The sequence below is a fragment of the Diabrotica virgifera genome, chromosome 3 (genome assembly GCF_917563875.1).
Source record: "Diabrotica virgifera virgifera chromosome 3, PGI_DIABVI_V3a".
In the NCBI taxonomy this organism is placed as follows: Eukaryota; Metazoa; Arthropoda; class Insecta; order Coleoptera; family Chrysomelidae; genus Diabrotica; species Diabrotica virgifera.
In genome coordinates this window covers 75313293-75337356 of record NC_065445.1, presented here as the reverse complement: position 1 = coordinate 75337356, position 24064 = coordinate 75313293, and the positions used below count along the sequence as shown (strand labels likewise).

The 24064-nt window shown below is 33.1% G+C and overlaps 1 protein-coding gene and 1 long non-coding RNA gene across 4 annotated transcripts in view; both read left to right on the top strand.

Moving 5' to 3' along the window:
* LOC114335518 (nuclear transcription factor Y subunit alpha) overlaps window positions 1–15314 on the top strand; it is a 45825-nt gene extending 30511 nt beyond the window's left edge. For all 3 annotated transcript variants that reach the window (XM_028285772.2, XM_028285770.2, XM_028285771.2), the window contains exons 7-8: window positions 637–772; window positions 6469–15314. In XM_028285772.2, the coding sequence (XP_028141573.1) occupies window positions 637–772; window positions 6469–6522 (190 nt within the window). In that variant the 3' untranslated portion in view covers window positions 6523–15314. The remainder of the gene's footprint in view (window positions 1–636; window positions 773–6468) is intronic.
* The window catches only part of LOC126881143 (uncharacterized), a 44269-nt gene extending 28955 nt beyond the window's left edge, over window positions 1–15314 (top strand). Inside the window, exon 2 of the long non-coding RNA XR_007696728.1 lies at window positions 9019–15314. This is a non-coding gene — a long non-coding RNA (uncharacterized LOC126881143). The remainder of the gene's footprint in view (window positions 1–9018) is intronic.
* Window positions 15315–24064: the final 8750 nt, after the last annotated feature.

Here is a 24064-nt window from a genome sequence, read left to right as displayed (position 1 = left end):
ATGGTTGTACTTTATCAGAATGATATTAAACGACACTTTCACAATATTTACTTTTATTTTCCATAGTAAAAACATACACAATTCAATACTATCTCTTCAAAAACTGTGTTAGACTCCAAAGTAATCAAAATTGTATATAATTTTAAATTAGACATTAGAAATGTCATTAGAAAATATAATGATATGAAGTCACAAGTGTACGCGCGCTTTTTCGATCGTTTAAAATGATTTAAATACATAGAAGATTTTAAATGTGTACTTCTGTTTTATTTTTGAGGGGTGAAATTTTGGAAATCTTATTTTTAAACGAAACGGAACATTATGTAATAAACATGTGCAAATTCCCTATTAGAGGCGATTACGCCGAAACAATTGCTGCATTTTTTTGAGATTCCTCCATATCGCTCCACTAATTACTCCAGATTGATCCATTCTTGTTGTTGAGCAATTATTGCACAAAAATTGCCAGTATAAGCGCACCGTAACTGCAGTTGACGACAATTTCGTGAAGAGTTACTCGCTCATACTCACAGAGGGCGCTCTGTATATATTTTGGTGCGAAGTTATGAACGAAAGTCGTATAATTTTGTGACAGACATCCTCAATGACCCATCTTTAATATAAAATTTGTAACAGGGAAGAACAAGCGAGACTACAACAACAGCAGCAACAACACCACCACCACCAACAGCAACAAACCCATCACGAAGTACAAGGTACAATTGGTGTGTCATACGGAAATATCGAAATGACCACACCGATTATTATAGAGGTAACTAGATCATTTTTATTTTTGTTTTATACTCAACAAATAACTCTTAAAAAGATCAGTAATTTTAACGTTTCTACTGGTATTTACCACATCAAATTACTATTTATATTATTGTGCCTTCTCAATTTTATAATATCGATATGATATTTGATTTTTATTATGTTAGGCGAGGAAATAAACCATTACACCTGTAACTTTTTTAAAGTAAGACGGATCGTTATGTAACCTTTTGCATTCGATTCTGGAGAGCTTCGGGAAAATTGTTGACCACTTGGCATGGGGGACAAATGAAAATTGCATTGTTGTAGGCGGAAAATGCATTTAAAAATTCACAACTCAGAAAATAATTATGGAAATGATTTCAATTTTCATACTCGCGGGTTTTTGAGGTCGCTGAACAGAAATATCGGGTCGGCGAAGCTGTAAGAGGTACCTGGTACCCGGTATGCACGTCGTCCCCTTAAGTTTTATGGAAAATCGTTATGAAAATCGTTTTAATCCCGTTGTTAATTCGCTGAACACGAATATTACTTCAGCGATACTGTACGAGGTACCTGGCGCCCGGTATCGACATCATCTCCTGGAATTTTATGGAAATTCGTTATAAAATTCAACAGTGAGTATCAGTAAGTTATTTTACTTCAGAGGGTAAATTATAAAAAAAATCGAAATTTTTTTTAGATTTAATAAAAAAAATTTTAAATATAAAGAGTCAGAACCTTGAGTATACCTATAATTAAAACTCTCAGTAAACTTAAAAACCTCGGAATAACAAGTTTAAACATATTTTTTTACGGATTTACATAAAATTTCCGGAGACGACGTAGATACAGGGTCCCAGGTACTTCGAACAGCATCTGCGATGCAATATTCGTGTTCAGCGACCTCAAAAACCACAAGATAATAAATTTCAATTATTTTCATAACAAATTTTCGTAAAATTACAGGAGATGACGTAGATACCAGACATAAGGTATCTCGTATTCGTACAGCATCTTGGATGCAATATTCAGTGGAGTAACAAACTGTGTCGGGGCCCCCCGCAGAATTGGAAATGGGGCCCCCTTTAAAAAATTACTAAATGCGACTTGTGTAACAAAAACTTGTGTGTTTTATAGTCCATTAAATGAACGTGAAATCCTGCGATACTGTGTAATTTTTAGTGTCACTACCGAAGTGGTCAAGTCAATACTTTTCGAATTATTTGCGAGTGAAAATGTTTATTGTTCAACAAAAAAAAAACACGTTTTCAGGCGGCTTTTTGAGGCTATTGACCCAGTAAAAGCAAAGTTGTAGCTCATGACAGACTGTTCTTATTTGTAAAATTCCAAATCGAATATTGTAACATGAAATAACCAAAAAATGAAACACTTTTCGGGTAAAACTCATTAAAGCTTTTTAAAAGTGCTTAAAAGTTTTATTTTTATTTTTTATAAAAGTTTTTAGCATCAAAACTAAGCGAGTTACGCTCAAAATAAAGTTAACTACGTTTTTTGGTAAAAAAAAATCGTGAAAATCTCGCCTCATATAGCATCAAAATAAAACTAATCATTACCCCTTTACAAATTATGTAACTTTTTTATATGGCCTGTAAGCTGCCAAGGTTCATTGTGCTTATTTTTGAAAGGGTTTTAGTTGAAAAAACTTGAACGAGTCACTAATCACGAGTGTATCTAAATTTTGAATAGCCATATCTTAACCAATTTTTTCTTACAGAAAAAAAATATTTATAAAAGCAAAACCTACATTTCTTTACTTTTTCTTATGAGATTTTTCATATCACTAATACATTTTAAGTTATTTTGAAAAAAGGACAATTTTCCAAAATAAAAAAATCTTTTTTTATTATAAAACCAAATTTTTTAAAAAATAAGAACTTCGAACCGGTCAAACTTACAGATCATATACACGATACATACAGTCGGAAAAATGAAAGAATGCCCATGAACGATCACATCAATCACTTATTTTGTGTTTGCTGTCTTTTTCTATAAATAACAAATGTTTGTTATAGGAAAAGAGATTTTATAAAATACTAATCTTAATCCTCTTACAAAGTCATTTGTATTTGAATGGTGTGATTAAGTTTCCAGCAGAGGTAGCAATTAATAAATTTTAATCTATTGTCCCTTTAATTATTATAAGTATATACCTGCTCTTCAGTATGTTCAGTCTCAAAACTGAAGGACGCCATTCAAAAACAAATGACTTTGAAATAGATTAAGATTAAGGTTTTCTAAAATAATTTGATGCCAAGTATAAAGCGCTAACGATTAATTTTATTTGGGGTGCTAAATAGGAGGCGATTTTTTTTTACCAAAAAAGGGGTCTAACTTTATTTTGAACGTAACTCGCTTAGATTTGATAATACAAACTTTTATATAAAAAAAGAAGCTTTCTTTAAACATTTAAAAAAAGTGCTTCATTTGTTCGTTATTTCACGTTGAAATATTCGATTTGGAATTGGACGAATAAGAACAATCTTTCATGGGCTTTAACTTAGCTTTTACTTTGTCGATAGACTTCATAAATAGGTACTCCATTTTTGTTTGTTTTTTTATGAGCTACATTTTTACTAAAAATATTTTTTCGATAATTTTTCGATCAAATACTTATTTTTTACGAAAAAACGCCTAAAAACGTGTTTTTTTTTGTTGAAAAATAAAAATTTTCGTTTGCAAATAACTCGAAAAGTATTGACTTGGATAAAGAAACTCTATAGAACAAAAGTTATAATTAGCCAATTTATCCATTTCCGGACTTATTTGAAACGTATGATTTTCACCCCCGAGAAAAGGTGACTTTCGCCCCTCAAGTAAAAGCAAGCAACCGCACAAGTCCAACTTTGAAGTGGAAGGTAAGTAGAACCTAAATTCAAATTGTCAAGCAAATCCATCCTGACGCTGATAATTACATTCCAAAACGGTCATTTACTGGGCTATTAGTGTATTCATGTACCTACTGTTTATGGCAAATTATTACATTTTTCATCTTTGTTGGTATAAATAGTTAAATAGATAATACGTAGAATAAAATATCTATGTGATGGACAACTTCATTTTCAATACTGCATTGTTTAAAAAACGTTGCGTATGTATGCGGAAAATGACATAACAATAACACAGTTTTACATATTTTTATATTAGACGACTAGGGCCCCTGACATATTGGGGCCCCCCCGCAAGCTTCATGCTGCGGGGGCCTCTGTTACGCCCCTGGCAATATTCGTGTTCAGCGACCTCAAAAACCTCTGGATCACAACGATTTTCATAACGAATTTCCATAAAACTCTAGTAGGCGACGTGCATACCGGTATACCGGGCACCAGCTACCTCTTACAGCTTCGCTGGCCCGATATTCCTGTTAAGCGACCTCAAAAACCCCCCGAGTATGAAACTTAAAACATTTCCATAATTATTTTCCGAGTTGTGAATTATTTTTTGAGATGCACTTTTGAAAATGCATTTTCCGCCTACAAAACTGCAATTTTTATTTGTCCCTCATGTCAAGACGTCAAGAATTTTCCTGAAGCCCTCCTGAATTCAATACAAAAGGTTTCATAACGATCCGTCTTACTAAAGGTTTAGGTGATTTGCAAATTAATTTTCATTCAAACTGCATTCTCGGGACATACTTTCTACGCAGACTGTGCACAGCTTACTACGTGAAACTTAAGTTCGACTAATAAAGCTCGGGATTGTTCTTCATTGAGATCCACTGTGCATAGTTAATGCCTTCACAAATCGAGATTTTCAGGCTTGTTTCTATATTTTATACATTATAAATACGGGTGGATTACCCTTGGTATGGGGTTGGCAGTCAAGAATACACTTAAATACCCATATTTTGTTTATTCCGTTAACAAATACAATAGGGCTTTTCATCGACTGTCATTTGTTTCGAGCTTCTGTCATGTGTTGTATAATATTAATATATCTACGCCATACGTCTTTGGTGTGTATCATTGCTATATACCAATAACGTATGACGTAGATATATTAATATTATATGACACATGCACATGACAGAAGCTCGAAACAAATGACTGTTGAAAGGCCGTATATAAATGTACTCAGCTGATAGATGATTATATCATTCTGCTCAAACGGTAGCCAACCCCAAACTCAACTAACTCCCCAATCTATTCACGTTCCCTTATTTATCAACACATCGTTATGTAAATATGCTTGTCTGTATTTTTTCATTACTGTGTCAAGTTTATCGTTATATTATCATAAACAACCTTGCTGAGGTCTGCAGAAATGCATGCGTGAGTTATTTACTTCACCTAAAAGGTGTTCAAATTGCGACGTGTGCTTTGATGTTTATTGATTTATAAATAAATATCTAATGGATTAATTTAGGATTTTTAGAGGATCTAAAAAATGAGTTGCATCTCTTTACAATAAGTGTCCAGATTGCATAATATTAAATTTCTTGTACATACCTGATATTTCTCATTAATGTTGATCTATGTTTCAATCTTTTTCGGCCTTTTATACAGGGTGTTTAGTAAAGAATGGGTCATAGCTTAACCTTAGATTCCTTAGCTTAAAATAGGTCGATTTAAGCTAACTTAGTACGAAAGTTGATTATAATCGAAATACAGGGTGTCAAAGTTAAACTTTTATTTTATTTATTCTTGAATATTTCCTAACAGGCATGGAATAACAACACAACATTTGATAAGCGCTGGTTTTTTGGGATGAGAAATTTTAATTCGCCACCAAAAATGATGTATTGTCTAGAGGGCGCCACATACGTCTTCAACGCTCATTAATACGTTCAATTTTTTTTATCCCCCAATCTTCATACTTTTTGAATCAACACTTTTATTCTCTTAATATTTTTACTTAAAAAAGGTATACTACATTCATCTCGCTAAACTCAACTTTTCGAGATAAATGCATTTTAATCTGCGATAAAACATAATTTTTTGCATATTTAATATCATTGTAGTTACACCCGAAAAATAAACTTAAAACAATATTAATTGTACCAGTTCTCATATTTATGTCATTGCATCGCAAATTCCATTTGAAGAAATATGTGATACATTTTTGGATATTTTTATGGTTTTAAGTTAATTTTCTGGTGTAACTACAATGATATTATACAAAAAATTATGTTCGCAGATTTAAAATGCGGTTATCTCGAAAATGGTTGAGTCTAGCGAGATAAATGTAGTATACCTTTTTTAACTAAAAATATTAAGAAAATAAAAGTTTTTATTCAAAAAATATGTAGAGTGGGTAATAAAAAAATTAATCTATTGAATGAGCGCTTAAAGGCGTATGTGGCGCCCTCTGGGTAATACATAATTTTTGGTGGCGAATTTAGATTTCTTGTCCCAAAAAACCGCCGCGTACATTTCGTGTTATTATCCCATGCCTGTTAGTCAATATTCAAGAATAAATAAAATAAAAGTTTGATTTCGACACCCTGTATTTCGGTTATTATCAACTTTCGTGCTAAGGTAAGTTAGCTTAAATTGACCTATTTTAACCTCAGGAATCTGTATACATATTTAGCCATGAAAAGGATTGAGCGATTTGTTAGATTAAAGATACAAGACCTGTATGTTAGATTCTAGCTCCCTATTTATCATTGAGTGTAAGAATTTAATATTGATGTAGATATCTGTATAATCTCATAGATATTGGATAACATTTATATATTATTATATTTTGTTGCAGGGAGTTATGCCTGATATGATTAAGACAGATCCGCTCTCTATAGAAGGAAATTAGTAAAGGATAAATTACTAAATTATTATTTATTTTTCTGTATTGACTCTGTTGACTCTGTAAATAGCTTTATCAATTGTTTTTTACTGATTAGTTATTATTTTGTTACATTTTATGTGATATTTTAATCATCTAATGCAGAAACTTAAAAAATCTACTGTACTATATATTTATTTTCAGATACAAGTTTGAAATACTTTGTAGAAAGGAACTCTAATACAGCAAGAGCCCGTGGCCGCTAGGCATTTCATATTTAATAAAAGCTGAAAGTTTCTTTGCGCATGTCCCCAACACAGGTAAAAACGATCAGTGAGTACGGACTTTGGATCGTGGTTACGTGAGTAGGTAACAGATAGCAAAGGTGTGTAAAATATTATTATTACTTTCCTTAACCTTTAACTACCCGCGCATCAAGTTATAACATAACTACACGCGTGGCGTACTTTGTACGCCACAAGAAAATACACTTAAAAACAGCGGATTTGTTTAATTTTTTTTGAAAAAATACACTTAGTTGTTTGTTATAAACCTTATTCGGCATCAGTGAATACTTGGAGTTCCTTTTCAGTAAGCCAATTGGGATTTATAACTGGAATCATGGAATAATTGGATTCCATGATAAATAAAATTACTAATAAAAAATTTTTTAAATGTGATTTTTTACAGGAGAAAAAGTATTGTTTACAAAGAAAAATATATTTTTTGCCATAATGACTAAAAAACAATTAAAATATGTACTTATATTACGACTTATAGTAATATAATCCTGGGGTATATTGTCCACCACCAGAAACAACAAATAATAAAATGTAAATTACGATCTTTCCAGAACGCCGATTATAACGAAACTAAAACCAAATTGTAAAGCACATTCCAGTGATAGGTTAGAAAAATAAGCAAGGTCAAAAATTAAATTTTTAAATACAGGGTGTCCAGAAACTCTACCGACAAACGAAGACAGGAGATTCCTCAGATAATTTTAAGACAATTTAACCCAATTTACTTAGTCCGAAAATGCTTCCTAAGGGAGCTAGAGCTCTTTGAAGATGGCGTCATGTAATTAGTTTTTCTTGAATACCTCCAGAAATGAATTGATTCCATCCATTGCGAATTTCTAGTACTGGTCATAGGCGTCCGTTTTTTGTAGAGCAACGGTTATTTTATCACATAAATTTTTTGTCTTCAACTTTTAAGCATTTTTGATACTGGATTATTAAATTGTGAGGTATTCTAGTACTCAAAGGTACTCTTAATTTAAGTCGGTAGGACACACCGTTTTCTAGAAAAATCGATTTGAAAGTTTTTAGTTTTGGAAATTTGAAAAAAAAAATTGAAAAAAATTTAAAAAAAAGATGCATTTTATCAACTTAAAGCAAGAGTAATTTTTAGTACTCGAATATCTGATAATTGAATAATCTTAGTGTCAAAAATATTTAAAAATTAAAGACAATAAAGTTATGCTATAAAGTAACTGTTGACCTACCCAAAACGGACGCCTATGACCGGTAATAGAAAATCACCATTAATGAAATCGATTAATCTCTTGAATATAAATAAATGTACCAGTTTTCATCTTTCTAAATAATTTTTTTTGAGTCTTCTTTTTTGAAATTCAAAGAACGAAAAATTTTCAAACCGATTTTTCTAGAAAACGGTGTATCCTGTCGACTTAAAGTAAGAGTATCTTTAAGTACTAGAATACCTCATAATTTAATAATTCAGAGTCAAAAATGCTTAAACATTAAAGACAAAAAAGTTAGGCGATAAAATAACCGTTGCCCTACCCAAAACGGACGCCTATGACCGGTACTAGAAATTCACAATGGATGGAATCGATTCATTTCTGAAAAGTAAATACGCATACTAATTTTCGTTTTTCTAAATAGAAGCGTTCTGGAGGTATTTAAGAAAAACTAATTACATGACGCCATCTTCAAAGAGCTCTAACTCTCTTAGGAAGCATTTTCGGACTAGGTGAATTGGGTTAAATAGTCTTAAAATTATCTGAGGAATCTCCTGTCTTCGTTTGTCGGTAGAGTTTCTGGACACCCTGTATATTTCCAGTAGAATTCTTATATCTGGCGTACAAAGTACGCCAGCGCGGGTAGTTAAAGGTTAAAGTATAAAAGTTAAATTTTATATATGTTACTTGGACTAATCTCTTCTTCTTTCTTCTTTCTCATAATCCTTAGTGCCCTTCAGGGCGTCGGATCTAATCTCAAAAGATAATATCTCAGTAGCCGGACAGTTTCAATGGTTTTTTCACCTTGCCGGACACATTGAAAGTCTACTGTAGGTACGAGTGCGAGACGATAATATGTACTTGAGTGTACACGAACGAGTGAGATAGTGAGTTCCGTCTTCTGCCACCTTTTACTGCGCTTCTTCTTCTTAAAGTTCCCTCTCCTATCGGAGATTGGATATCATAATGGCTATGGTCACTTTGTTGGCTGCTGCTCTGAACAGTTGTAATGAACTACTGTTAAACCATTCTCTAAGGTTCCTCAGCCAGGAAATGCGTCTTCTTCCTTGGATCCTTCCTTGCATAACAATTCTCAGCAACTTGTATTTTTTTCTCCTCTGGTAATGTGACCCAAATATTCCAGTTTTCTAGTTTTTATACTCTTCACAATTATTTCTAACTCCTTATTTAAACGTCGCGGTCGTAGCACTTCAACATTGGTAATCCTTTGAACCCACTGAATTTTCAATATTCTTCTGTAACACCACATTTGGAACGCTTCTATTCTTCTTATGTGTTGTCTCTTCAATGTCCAAGCTTCCATTCCGTATAGCAATATAAAAAATATGTAGCATCTTTGAGCCCTCAATCTGAGAGGCAACTGAAGGTCTTTGTTTGTAAGCGGTGTCTTCATTTTTATAAATGCTTGCCTTACAGTTTCAATTCGGACTTTAATTTCTTGGCTTTGGTCATTTTTGTCATCAACCCAGGTTCCCAGATATTTGTATGTCTTCACTTTTTCTATTTGGATTTGCTCTATCATTAACCTTTCATTTCCATGTTCTGTTTTTGAGACAAACATGAATTTAGTTTTTTTCTTGTTTATTTTTAGTCCGTATCGAATGCAATAATCGTTAATTCTATTTAGCAATTCTTGTAGCGATTCCAGTGTGTCTACCATTATAACAGAGTCATCAGCGAATCTTATGTTATTTACTATTCTTCCGGTTATAGAGATTCCATCACTTAGCTCCGCTATCGCTTCCTGAAATATGGCTTCACTGTACAGGTTAAACAGTAGCGGCGACAGAACACAACCCTGTCTTATTGCTCTCTTTATATCAATATTCTCGGATTCTTGTTCTTCTATCTTTATATTGGCCTTTTGATTCCAATACAGATTGATGATAATTCGTAAATCTCGTCTGTCTATATCTCTGTTTTTCAATAATTCTATTAGTTTTTTATGTCGGACCCTGTCAAACGCTTTTTCGAAGTCGATGAAACAGGAATAAATATCCAGGTTCATATCTAAGCATCGTTGAGAGAGGACATTAAACGCAAACAATGCCTCTCTTGTTATAAGTCCTTTACGTAACCCAAATTGGGTATCATCCATATCATATTCTAGCTTTCTGTATAATCTTCCATGAATCACCTTTAGAAATATTTTACTGCGCATCATCGTCGTATTATTTATATTTGTATATATTATATATTACTATACAGGGTGTTCCTAAAGTAGCGGACATTTTTTTAGATTTGTTGACAGATGGCGCTAATAAATCGTATTTTTCCAATTACAGCGCCATCTCTCAACAATTCTAAAAAATGTGTCGAATAAATATTCCTAATTTTTTGATGAGCAATCCAAATCTGCATTAAAAATCGAGGGTTCATATTTAAGATTTTAAAGTTACCCCCACCCCACCTCCAGGAGTGGAGTGGAGGCCGTGTTTGGTATCATTCGATAGATTTTTGAAAAATATTGAAAATGTAGTTTTCGGTTTTTCGATCAGATGTGAACATTTCGCGAAATATTCGATCGTCTTGCTACTTTTGGGACACCCTGTAAAATAATATATAATAGGTTTGTTCTAGCATCAGTTTCAAACGGTTTGAAACCATCAGCGAATAGTGGACCAGCGCGAGTAGAGGGAATATCACTTTTGACTGTATTATGTTCTCTCACTAACCAACTGTTTGCTGGTGGTTTCTGACTAGTTTGACTGTTTGCTAGAACAAACCTATTATATAATTATAAATAATACGACTGGTAATGCTCAGTAAAAGATCTCAGTAGACGGAATTCATTATCTCACTCGTTCGTATACACTCGAGTACATATTGTCTCACGCTCGTACCTACAGTAGACTTTCAATGTGTCCGGTAAGGTGAAAAAATCATTGAAACTGTCCGGCTACTGAGATATTCTCTTTTGATAGCAGTCCAAGTAACATATTATGAAATTCAGCTTTTATACTTTAAGGCATGATACTATAAATAACGAGATAGTATCTTCCCGTAACTCAAATACGTCCGAATTCGCGCATTATGACGTAACTGGAGACCGGAAATTGAATTGGAATTCTTGTTAAAGTTAAATGGGATTTGTATGCATTCTGTGATGAAATTATTCAATTAGCAAAATAATATTAAACTTCAATATATTCGAAAAAAATTTAGTGTCGAGATTCCTCTCAAAATAACTGTCAAAGATAAAATATAAAATACACTTAGCCTACAACCGCGAACAATTAAAACTAATCGGACATTACGGATGATTACGAACCATTACGAACGTAAGGTCTCCAGTTACGTCACGACTTCAGGATGTGCGATATATTAGGTTCGTTCCAAGACGACACATTTGTACGATCCCTTGAACCGTCACGAAATCGATTGGACTGTCTTAATGCGCAGAATCGCCCTTGAACGGTTTTATTTCGATCGCGAACCGATTACCCGTAGTAACCCTCTTGGAACGTATTTGTGTACCATTTCAAGTTCGAGTTGCGCCTGAGCCATTTTAATGAGAGTACCACTAGTAGTTTGCTAGATGGTTAGAAATTATCATTTCTAACATGTTCATTAAATATCACTTCAAAATCTTCGTCAGAATCGATATCTGACAAATCGCTCTCTTTTATGGAAAAAAAATAATAAATTATCCATATTTTTAAGATTAATTTGAAAAAAAAAGAATTAATAATTATTTAAACGAAAATCAAGATTCACAGGTACTAATAGCGTGGATTGTGGATTATTTTGATTGAATCATCAGCTGATCTCATAGCAGTGACCATTAAAAATGAAAACAATCCTAACTGCGCAAGTCAGTACAAATAGTTTCTGCTTGAAGGCATGTATCAAAAGGACCGTTCATTTACCGATTTCGAAACGGTACATGGATCGCTTGGAACAACACAGTGTACGATACGAATCATCGTTCATGTTCACTTGGAACGCATTTTTTATAATGCGCATGACGAGGGCAGTACGAAGGACGGTTTTCATGTTACTTGGAACGCGCCTATTATCTTGTTATTTATAAGGCTTGTTCCAACTTGACACAAAACCGTTCTTGAACCGCCACGCTCATGCGCAATAACGGACAATTATGCGCAGTAACACATTTTTCGTTACTGCGCGGTTCACGAACCGTTCAAGAACGGTCTTGTGTCGAGTTGGAACAAGCCTATAGTATCATGCTTCAAGGAAAGTAACATAATATTTTACACACCTTTGCTACCTGTTACCTGCTCAAGTAACCACGATCCAAAGTCCGTACTCGCTTATCGTTTTTACCTGTGTTGGGGACATGCGCAGAGATCTTTCAGCTTTCATTAAATATGGAATGCCTAGCGGCCACGGGGCCTTGGGCTATAACGTAAAGTTCTGATTAATGGAATATAGGCCTTCTCAGTGGTGTGTAAAAATTATAAAAGTATATATTTTACGCTTTACCAAGTAACTACTAAATTAGCGAGTTATATAAATGTCAATTATTTATTGAATTCTTGTGAACATCTTGTATGGAATGATGAATGATAAATGGTATGGTACAAAATATTTACTTATATTGATTTAATTTTATATTCAATTTTTTAAACATTGATCGTCATATAAAATAAAAAGGGGACATACAATGTTTGTTCTAAAATGATCCGACCTTTGTTCATAATGTCATTCATCTCCATCCAGCTTGGGTCATTATTGGACTTAACGATAAGCATTCGTCGGTGCTTAAGTTTTCTTCTTACAGTGCATATCCGTTTCGGGTGTTGGCGACCATCATGGCAATCAGCAGTTTGCACACTGCTGCTCTAATAAGATTTGTGGTTGTTGTGTTGAACCACGTACGTGGATTTTCAGCCAGCACATCCTTCGCCTTCCTGGTCTTCATTTTCCTTCTACTTTTCCTTGTAAATTAGTTGCAGCAGTCCATATTTCGCTGTTCCTCATGCTGTAATCGAGGAATTCGATTTTGGTCGTGTTTATTATGGTTAAGTGCTCTTTTTCTTTTTGTATGTTTAATAAAAAACCCTGATTAGTAACGTGGTCGATACACGATATCTTCAGGATTCGACGATAACGCCACATTTCGAAATACTCAATTTTCTTGCAGGTGGCGTCTACGAGAGTCCACGACTCAACTTCGTACAACAGTCTAAGCCATCATAGTAACCTGAATGTTATGGGAATTGATAAATCATGACATTTGAATAGCTTAGCCATTTTTGAAATACAGATCGTGCTTCCTCTATCCTACATTCGATTTCTATGGAAGGATCCCAATTTTCATTGGTGTTCGTACCAAGGTTGGTGCATGTTTTTGCTCTTTCTATTTGTTGACAGTTCACACTCAGTTGTCCAAATTTCTTCAGTCACTGAAGTAATTCTGAAATTCAGTTTTTGTAATGCCTTCAAGACCATCGTCACATTCGTTTGAATCATCTCTATGTAGTGGAAACGTTACAGGCTGTTGTCTGGACTTTATGGAGACTGACGGAGTTGTACCCTTGTGTTTTTCCAAAAAGTCTTGCAGTAGGTTTGACAAATGTGCTGGCGCATTATCGTTATGAAGAAAACTTCATTCCAAAAATGTGGTCGGCTTTTTTTAGAACTAGTACTTATAATTCTTTGGTTATTGTCTGACCTCTTGGAGCGTATTTATGGAGCATAGACGCCCGGATGGAAGCTTTCTTTATGAAGACTGCTCTTTTGTTTCAGAGTCATAACTGTAAACCCACGTCTCAAGAGTCATATCTTTTAAGCATGATTTTATCATGAGCGACCATTTTTAAGTTTTTTAATGACTTTCTACTGTACCGTTATTCATTTTGGAATGCTTGACACTCACGCACCTATCTCATTCCCAAATTCTCGATTAGAATTGTTAAAATACTAGTTGTTTTATATTCCATGATCGTTTTGTAGTTCGTCTAACGACGGTTTTTCGATTTTATCCAGTATCATATTTTCTATATTTTCCTGTGTTATGCTGAAAGGTCAATATCAACAGACGTGCGGTCATCTTTAAACCGATATAACCATTCTTTTATCTGTGTTTTGCGTATATACATTAATCTTCAAATCACTTTTGCATTATTTGAATAGTTTCTGGACATGTTTTTTCGTGTCTGATGCAAAACTGAATCCTGATTGGTTGCTTGTATCTCCCCCTTATTTTCAATGATAACATAAAGTAACGAACACAAAAAGACAATGTAAACAGAAGCATGCTGTTACGAAGTAGACACTTTCTATTGGTAAATACTGCTTACGGAAATTTCTACTACTGATTTCGCTCATACCCCACAGAGGGCACTGAAATGTTTTGGCGTGAAGTTGTAAGGTAGAATAAATACATTTGGAACAAACCTCGTATTCATATTTTTATACAGTGATGAGCGCGCTAATAACCGGCAAAATAACGCAAAAGATGGAAAACATAATACCTTGCGCAACACAAAGAGATGAAATTAGTGGAGGTGGAAATGATAGTTATAAACGTATAAATTAACATTACATTACATAGTTTCCCACCTTTAGACGTATCGAAGGAGTATGACAAGTGTCATTGTGACAGTAGAATTTAATAAAATACTCCTGTCACAGACGTCTAAAGGTGGGAAACTATGTAATGTTAATTATTTATACGTTTAGAACGATAATTTCCATTTCCACTAGTTTCATCTCTTTTTGTTTCGTAATGTATTATGTTTTCCATCTTTTGCGTTATTTTTCCGGTTATTAGCGCAAATTTCAATTTCAAAGGATTTAAAACATTTCATCAAATATTTATTAAACATTAAGGGTCATATGGCTTTTCATTCACAGTCATTTGTTTCGAGATTCTGTCATATGTTGTATAATCTGTGTATAATATTAATATACGACATATGACAGAAACTCGAAACAAATGACAATCGATGGAAAGCCCTATTAAGATGATATTCAGATAAAATTAAGAAAAGCCATATACTGTAAATGGAAAGAACAACACGAAATTATTGTACATACATGGACAAACTCTCTTTTGTTTTCTTCCAAAATGATGATGATATGACGATCAATGTGATAAATTTATGATGATTTGTAGATGTTCTCCATAATCTTAACATTTTGTTGCTAGATGATTAAATGACATTAAAACACATTAAACAATTGGTAATATAATGATGCATATTTTGATTTTTTACGAATTGTTCTGTGTTTAGAGGTAAGGACTCTTTTTGTACATTTGTTAATACTTTTTGACTGATCGACTTAAAAGTGAATGTATTTAGAATACGTAATCAGTTGTACAATAAACTTTTTTTTATTAAAATGTATGTGTATTATTCTTAGTTACGAGAAAATACACTCACCGGCACAAAATTCCGCCACCCAAAATTTTTGATAGTTTGACAATTTATAACTTTAGTATTTGTGCTCCGATTTTCAAGATTCTTGCAGCAGTTTGTAGGTATTGTCCTTTTCATGATCATTTTTCAGTGCGTAACAAATGATAGGAAAAAGGGTAAGTCCATGATAATACATATTTATGACATTTATTCTAACATGACATTTTAGTTAAATCTGACAGTTGTCACATTTTATTTTCGATTTGGAATAAAAACAAATCAAATGTGTTTCTTGCATTTATAAAATGGTATTTTCTTTGATTTGTATAGTCATAAATTATACAGATTATATTTGTAATATTATTTAATTAAAAAAAAATATTTTTTCATTATGGCGCCATCTATCGACAACTAGAATAACTAGAATAAATGTTATAAAATGTCACCGACGAAATGTAATCACCGACGTGCCTTTTTTTGTCACATACAATTTAATGCGTTAGAAAGAAATCGAAAAACTGTGACGCACTGAAAGATGATCATGAGAAATACTGTATATCTAATAATAAAACACTGAAAACGTTTGTTTTCTATACTTCCACAGAATTTATTATAACTAAGTGACTACAGCTGTTTCGGCAGAGTGCCTTTCTCAAGTGATATAGTTTACAATGTGTTTGCCTTTTTAAGTCTTCAACTGAAGAGGTTGAGGAGTGGGGAGCTGTTTGTCTCGAGTTGGCCATTCAGAATTATATCTGTATTTTTCAGTTTATTAATTTCCATAGATGCTAAAAAAGATAGCTTAAGGCCTTTATTTTGAATATGCAGAATTTGAAACTCTTCATTGAAAGAATGATTATGATCTAGAAGGTGAAGTGCGTATGTAGAAGTCTGTTTTTCTATTGTTGAATGCCCTTTTGTGTTCTGCTATCCGTTTGTCAAAAGTTCTGCCAGTTTGACCGAAGTACGTTTTCGGACAGTCACCACACGTTAGTTTGTACACACCACTCTGTAGTTGCTTTCTCTTTCGGCTTTTATTGTTCTTAATATATTTGCTTAAGTTGTTGTTAGTTCTGAAAGCTGGTGTTATTCCTTTCTTTTTTATGTATCTGGCTATTTTTGTTGTTATCTTGCCAGTATAAAATAGCCAGATACATAAAAAAGAAAGGGATAACACCAGCTTTCAGAACTAACAACAACTTAAGCAAATATATTAAGAACAATAAAAGCCGAAAGAGAAAGCAACTACAGAGTGGTGTGTACAAACTAACGTGTGGTGACTGTCCGAAAACGTACATCGGTCAAACTAGTCACTTAGTTATAATAAATTCTGTGGAAGTATAGAAAACAAACGTTTTCAGTGTTTTATTATTAGATAAAATGAACTTCCATCAAGTAACGATCGAATCCATCAATTTAATACTGTATATGTATTGATATCGTTTGGTATTATTCCGGTAAAAAAAATTGCTTGCATAGGATTATACAGGGGTGAATGGAAGCATTGTATTTTCTCCTAACTTTAAAGAATTCTGTGGAAAACTGGAAGAGCTGATTTTGTTTCATAATCGTGTCACTATCCCGAAGGCATCACTAAAATTTTGTTTTTTTTTTAATTATCCGAATATATCTTTTGTTGTAAGAGCTGTACCATTTTTTGTAAATAAAAACACGCATGACTCATAAAATACAGGTTGGATTGATAAGATTAGAATGGCCCGCAAGCAGCCCAGATCTCAATCCTATTGAGTATTTATGGGATGAATTAAAAGTTATTCGCCGACATCCTAGGCCCTCAGAAAATTTGGTACAGTTATGGCTCTCGTAGAGGAATATCGGGCTATTCCCCAGGTAAGGATAACACATCTTTATTCAATGTCAAACAGATTGCGTGCAGTCGTTGCTGCAAGAGGTGGACATACCCGCTATTGAATTGTTTTGTTAATTTTAGTGCGCTTGATAATTTTAATGAAATAAACCTTCAAAGCAAGTTTTTATTTACAGCTCTTAAAATAAAAGAGATATTCGGATAATAAAAAAACAAAACCTTAGTGATACCTACAGGATAACACAAAAGGAGTATGAAACAAAATCGGCCCTCCAATTTTTCCAAAGAATTTTTTAAATTTAGGAGAAATTACAACGCTTCAATTAACCGCCGTAAAAATTTGTTGTTACCGGAATAATAACGAACGACACCAACACATGTACATACCTACAAACTGATGCAAGAATCTTGAAAATCGGAGTACAAATAATATAAAGTTATAGATTGTCAAACAATCAAAAATTTTGGGTGGCGGAATTTTGTGCCGGTGAGTGTATGTTTAAAAAAGTAGACGATGTTCTATAAGCTAAAAGTGTTTCTTGGGAAATCTCTACGAAACTATAAAGGATTTCCGACTTCCAAGATTAGTGAAATGTCTCAGTCCAAGGACAGTCAGTGAAGGGACCAAAAAATGGGCTCCCACAGGGAAATGTTCCCGCGCTGACTCTATACAACATATACACCAATAACTAACTCATAAAACAACTTCTTCTTCTTTAATATAAGTGTCGTCTCCCAATCGGAGGTTGGATATCATCATCACTAACTTTAATCTTTCTACCGCTGCTCTGAAGAGTTCTATGAAACTATATTTAAACCAGTCTCTTAAATTCTTCAACCATAACACTCTCCTTCTTACAATACTCCTTCCGCCTCTTATCTTTCCCTGTTTTATCAGTAGTGCGACCAACTCCAGTTCAGTCGAATACAGGCCAAGTCTGAAAAAAATACCTGAAATCCGGGCTATTTGCAATAAAAATCGGGTCATTTTTTTATACAGAACTTTAATATATCATTTTATTGGTTTTATTCAATATTTTTATGTTGACAATGATATTTTTGATGGGATTAAGCCACAATTGGTTGTAATGATCATTACATTTTCATTAGTTATTGAAGTTTAGACTTCCAATCCTGAAATTGTTCTCAAAAAAGAAATAGAAAATCGACTGATGTTGGATTTCCATGTAAATATAACCTTAGGTTTATTATAATTACACTTTTATAAAAAAGAACTTTTTTATAATAAAACCTTTTTATTATTTATAGGAAAGAATATAAAATAATTTAACGATTTAACGATAAAATGCTTAAAATTCCAAAAATTACACTCTAATAAAAATAGTTTTTTATGAAACAGTTCGTGAAGTACGCTTTTGCAAAAGTACTTCACGCACAGTTTCATACAATATTTTATCTACGATAAACAAATATAAAAACTGTAACTCTTCGTCACTGGAATTAATTTCTATTCTACAATTTTTAGAACTTTGACATTTAAAAATCCTAACTACTTTCAAACCACAAAACTGTCAAAAATTTTGTTGTAAGTCATTGCTCATATTGTCATCACCATGACAATGCGAAAGTTAAGGATATTTGATTATATGAAAGTGTGCCAAAAAACCCATTGAAAGTGTGCGAAAAAGTATACATTGTTACTTCACGCACACTTTACACTCTTCACGCACTGGTATCTATAATGACAGTTTTCACAAACTAATAACTTATACATAATATGACAGAGTAGATAGTAGTTATTTATGAAACAGTTCGACAATTTCATACAATATTTTATCTACGATAAAGAAATAAAAATCTGTAACTCTTCGTCACTGGAATTCATTTTTATTCTACAATTTTTAAAACTTTGACATTTACAAATTCTAACTACTTTCAAACCACAAAACTGTCAAAACTTTTGTTGTAATTCATTGCTCATATTGTCATCACCATTACAACGCAAAAGTTAAGGATTATCACCATGACAACGCGAAAGTTAAAAACAGTGCGAAAAAGTAAATCCCATTTAAAATACATTGTTACTTCACGCACACTTTAAATTCTTCACGCACTGCTATCTATAATGACATAGTTTTCACAAACTAAAAACTTTTACATAATATGACATAGAGTAGAAAAAGTACTTTTTATAATATCACGGTTTTGTTATTGTACATGTACATATGTAGGACGCAACATATTTGGAAAGAATAATTAACTTATAAAAAATGAATTTTTAGTAGGTGTATTAACTGTTATTTATAATTATGAGAACAAAAATTACACTAGTATAAAATAGTATTTTTTAAAATACCACTGTTGTTTAAAATGGTATATATAATTTTAAGTATATAAAGTTTTAATTATTTATTAAAACAATTAAAAAAACATACGCAACAGCCGGGTTCCAACTGGGGACCTCTCGATCTGCAGTCTAATGCCACTGAGGCATCATCAATTTGTAGATATCGATTTATTAACGTACTTTAAAATATCATTGCATTAGTCACATTTTTAAAATAGTTTGAAATTTAAAAAAATCGATTTATCCATACAGTGTGATTGGTCAGTAAAGCTTTGTAGATCCGTTATAAGATAAGTAATGGATAGTAATAAAAGTTAATATTCTTGTTCTCATGATCATTTTTCAGTGCGTCACAGTTTTTCGATTTCTCTCTAATGCATTAAGTTAGATGAGACGGAAAAAGCGGTAGCTCCGTGATTAAACACAAAAATAATGCATCATTACAATGGTTATATACATAAGATGTCTATTCCTAACCTACCTTTGATTCGTTGATATTTAGAATGCGCGTTTTTTCTAGCCAATCAAATACACGTATTACGAACATTTGACAAAAACTTCGTCCATTTTGGCCATTTTTTAGAAGTGTCAAAGAGTCAAGTGACGGTTATTATTCAGGTCAGTATTTTGTGTACCTGTCATTTTGAAATTTCGAATTCGACTTCACTTGTGTTTCACAACGTCTTTGTGCATTATTTTGTGTTTTGGTTTAGAATTTAGTTCGTTAAAAGTTAGTCATTGGCGTGAGGAGACTAGAGACATTCGATTTGTACCGAAGAGTGTTAAATATCTCATGTAGAATAGCCAAAGTGGAGGTAATGAGACTTACGCATAAGGAACGAGAACTAACAAATAAGAAGAAAACTGAGATATATGGGACATGTGATGAGAGATGTATATTTAATACTCCAGGTCATTATGCAAGAAAAAGATCCATAGTAAGGAGACGTAACTCATGGCTGAAGAACCTTAGGAACTGGTTTGGATGTAATAACAATGAATTATTTAGAGCCGCTGTTTCAGAAATAAAGATCTCTCTGATGATTGCTAACTTTTGAAGCGGAGATAGCACCTAGAGAAGAAGATAAAAACACAGTTTATGGACAGTTTTGTGTCATTTTTTAATGTTTCCATATTTATAAATTTAATTAGCAATATTGTTTACTTTTTAATTTTATTCCCCTTTATAAAAAATACCTACATGTTAACATATTGTGTAAAAATCAAATCTACTAAATTACTAATTAGTTTAATTCCACAAGCTTTTCACCTATGGCTAAGTACGATTGTGGCATCTGTCAGATTCGTCAATAATTACATGAAATAAGTCTCGACACACCCAATATAGTATATGACGTCATAATTAATGACGCACTGAAAAATGATCATGAGAACAAGAATAACAAACATTGTAGCCAACTTTGATTACAGATTGATAATCAGTAATCGTAAATTGTAAGTTTTAGACAATTATTCAGTCATGGCTTACTTAAAATTTGGAAATATTTAGACCCGTAATTATTAATAATTTTGCTCTGAAAAATTAAAATATCTCGAAAACTAATACATTTACACATAGGGAATGTTATACAAAAATTATAGTATGGTAATGTTACTTTTCGATAATGATATAAAATACAGGGTGTTCTATTTAAAATTACTGAGAAAATAATGTACTTGCGTTTTGACTCACCCTGTATTCAATATAAAGAAAATTAGCAAAACAAACATTTACGAAAATTTTGACAATAAATAAAAAAATATAACGTCAATAAACCATTGACCTTGTGCTTGCTTTTATTTATACAGGTAGTTAAACTTGTTACGATTTTCATATAAAATTGGTTATAACTTTGTAAATACCCCGCATAACATACCAAACCAAACAAAAAAAGTGTCAAACATTTTGCACGAGAGATTGAAGCCTTATACCGAAACGTTTCTAGGAGAATATCAGGCGTGGACGTTCAACCATTAACCAGATCTTTACACTACGACAGATCCTGGAAAAAGCGCAAGAGTTTAACATAGATATGTACCATATTTTTGTCGATTTTAAAGCTGCTTATGACAGTGTATTAAGACCAAGTCTCTACAACGCTATGAATGAGTTAGGAATCCCAAAAAAACTCATGTGTATGATAAAAGTGACAATGGCGAAGATGATATCAGCAGTAAAAATTCAAAACGACTCGTCAACCCCATTTGAAATACATAGGGGGTTAAGGCAGGGAGATGCGCTGGCGTGTCAACTTTTTAATGTAGCATTAGAAAAAGTCGTACTAGACGCTAATATAGATAGCAGGGGAACAATATTCAATAAATCTGTCCAAATTCTAGCATATGCAGACGACGTGGACGTTATAACAAGAACCAGAGCGAGAACTGCGGAAATCCTAACCGAGCTAGTAGCAGCAGCAGAACGAATGGGGTTACATATAAATCGAAATAAAACAAAATTCATGGCGACTAACACAAACACAAGAGCTGGAAATGTTGACGCAGATCTAATCATCAATGACCAAAACTTCGAAGCGGTCAAAGAGTTCATATATCTAGGGACATCGGTTAACCCCAATAATAACACATCAGAGGAAATAAAAAGACGAATAATAATTGCAAACAGGTGTTATCATAGTCTATCAAAGTACTTAGCTAACAAACGTCTGTCCCAAAAAACTCGTATAAGGCTGTATAGAACATTGATAGTCCCCGTTCTCACATATGGATCAGAGGCATGGACGCTAACTAAAACAGATGAATCCGCTCTGTCGATTTTTGAAAGAAAGGTGCTACGTAAGATATTCGGAGCGGTCTGTGAGAACGGAATATGGAGGCGTAGATATAACTTTGAACTGCAGAATATCTACAAGCATACGTTTGGTGGAAAAGATATTATCACTATAATTAAGCGAAACCGCCTGCAGTGGGCAGGACATGTAGCCCGGGCCCCTGAATCGAACATGATAAAAAAGATTCTAACAGCGCAACCCGTGGGAATGAGAAGACGGGGTAGACCAAAGCTGAGGTGGCTGGACGGGGTAACACAGGATGCCGAGAAGATCGGAGTCGGCAACTGGAAAATGCAAGCAAGGGACAGAACAGAATGGCGTAGAAAGCTTGAGAAGGTCGAGGCCCTCTAAGGGCTGTAGCACCAAGATGATGATGATGATGAGAAAATAATGTACTTGCGTTTTTACTCACCCTGTATTCAATATAAAGAAAATTAGCAAAACAAACATTTACGAAAATTTTGACAATAAATAAAAAAATATGACGTCAATAAACCATTGACCTTTTGCTTGCTTTTATTTATACAGGTAGTTAAACTTGTTACGATTTTCATATAAAATTGGTTATAACTTTGTAAATACCCCGCATAACATACCAAACCTTTATATTTTTGTAATCAAAAAGTTACGAAGATATCGAATATATAATAAAATATAGGGTGTTTTATTTAAAAAAACAAAAGTTTGGTCTGCCACTCTGTTATCGAACACCCTGTAACATTCTAACTAATTTTGTAATGTGAAGCTCAAAGTTCGCTACAATTTTTGTTATTAAGTTTTATCGCTATACATTACTATAACGGATCTACGAAGCTTCACCCCACTAATAATTAATCACCCTGTATAATAGCAGTTAAATATTGCATTGTTAGCTAGTTCTAAGCTATCCTGAAAATTTCAGGTGTCTAGATAGCCTCGAACTATTTTTAAAATGGATTACAAAATTTGCGGAGTCCGTGACACCAACCAAGCCAAGTATATAAAAAGGTTTTAATAAAAGTGTAATTATCATTACAACCAATTGTCGCTCAATTCCATAAAAAATATAATTGTCAAACATGCGATAAGAATACAGCTTTAGAACATTTTTATGTTGATTACTTATAAATTTTTGGCGAAAAATTGAATTTGCTTAAAAATGAGAAGAAAACCTTTAAAAAACAATCCATTGATGTGAATTCTTAAAAGAATAACGTATTCAAAATAGAATTTTACCAAAAGGTTAAAAATCTGGATGGCCCGGAAGCCTTGTCCGGGACGCCGGGACACGACTTCGTAATTCGGGCCATGTCCCGGATTTTTCGTACTAGTTGGCCACAATAATTATTATCAGTAGTAATTGCACAAGAGCTCTAAAATTATTGAATTTTTCCCGAGTGACACTTTGACAGTTTTAGAGAAATTATGTCAAAAGTGTCACGAGGGCAAAAATTCTATATTAATTTTAGAGATCGAGTGCAATTTGTTGCGATTATTTCATGAATAAAACTGTTCAAGACCAAAATTTTATTGTAATTTATTTATGTAAGTACAAATTAGTACAATTATACACACAGTTGTTATAAATATTTTACGGTTGAAAGTCATCACTTTTATAATTTTTAAAACATTAATTGTCATTAATGTCACTGGATGTATTTTTTCGTAGCAACGAAGGGCATCTGACGTAATATACTTGACGACGGGAAATTATCAAAAATTATCAATTTAATTTAGATTTCTGTAGCTTTCTATTGGTCAGAATCTCATATGAATGAAATAATCAGTCTTACCATTTCATATCGCTGTCTGCCCATTACGTGTCCC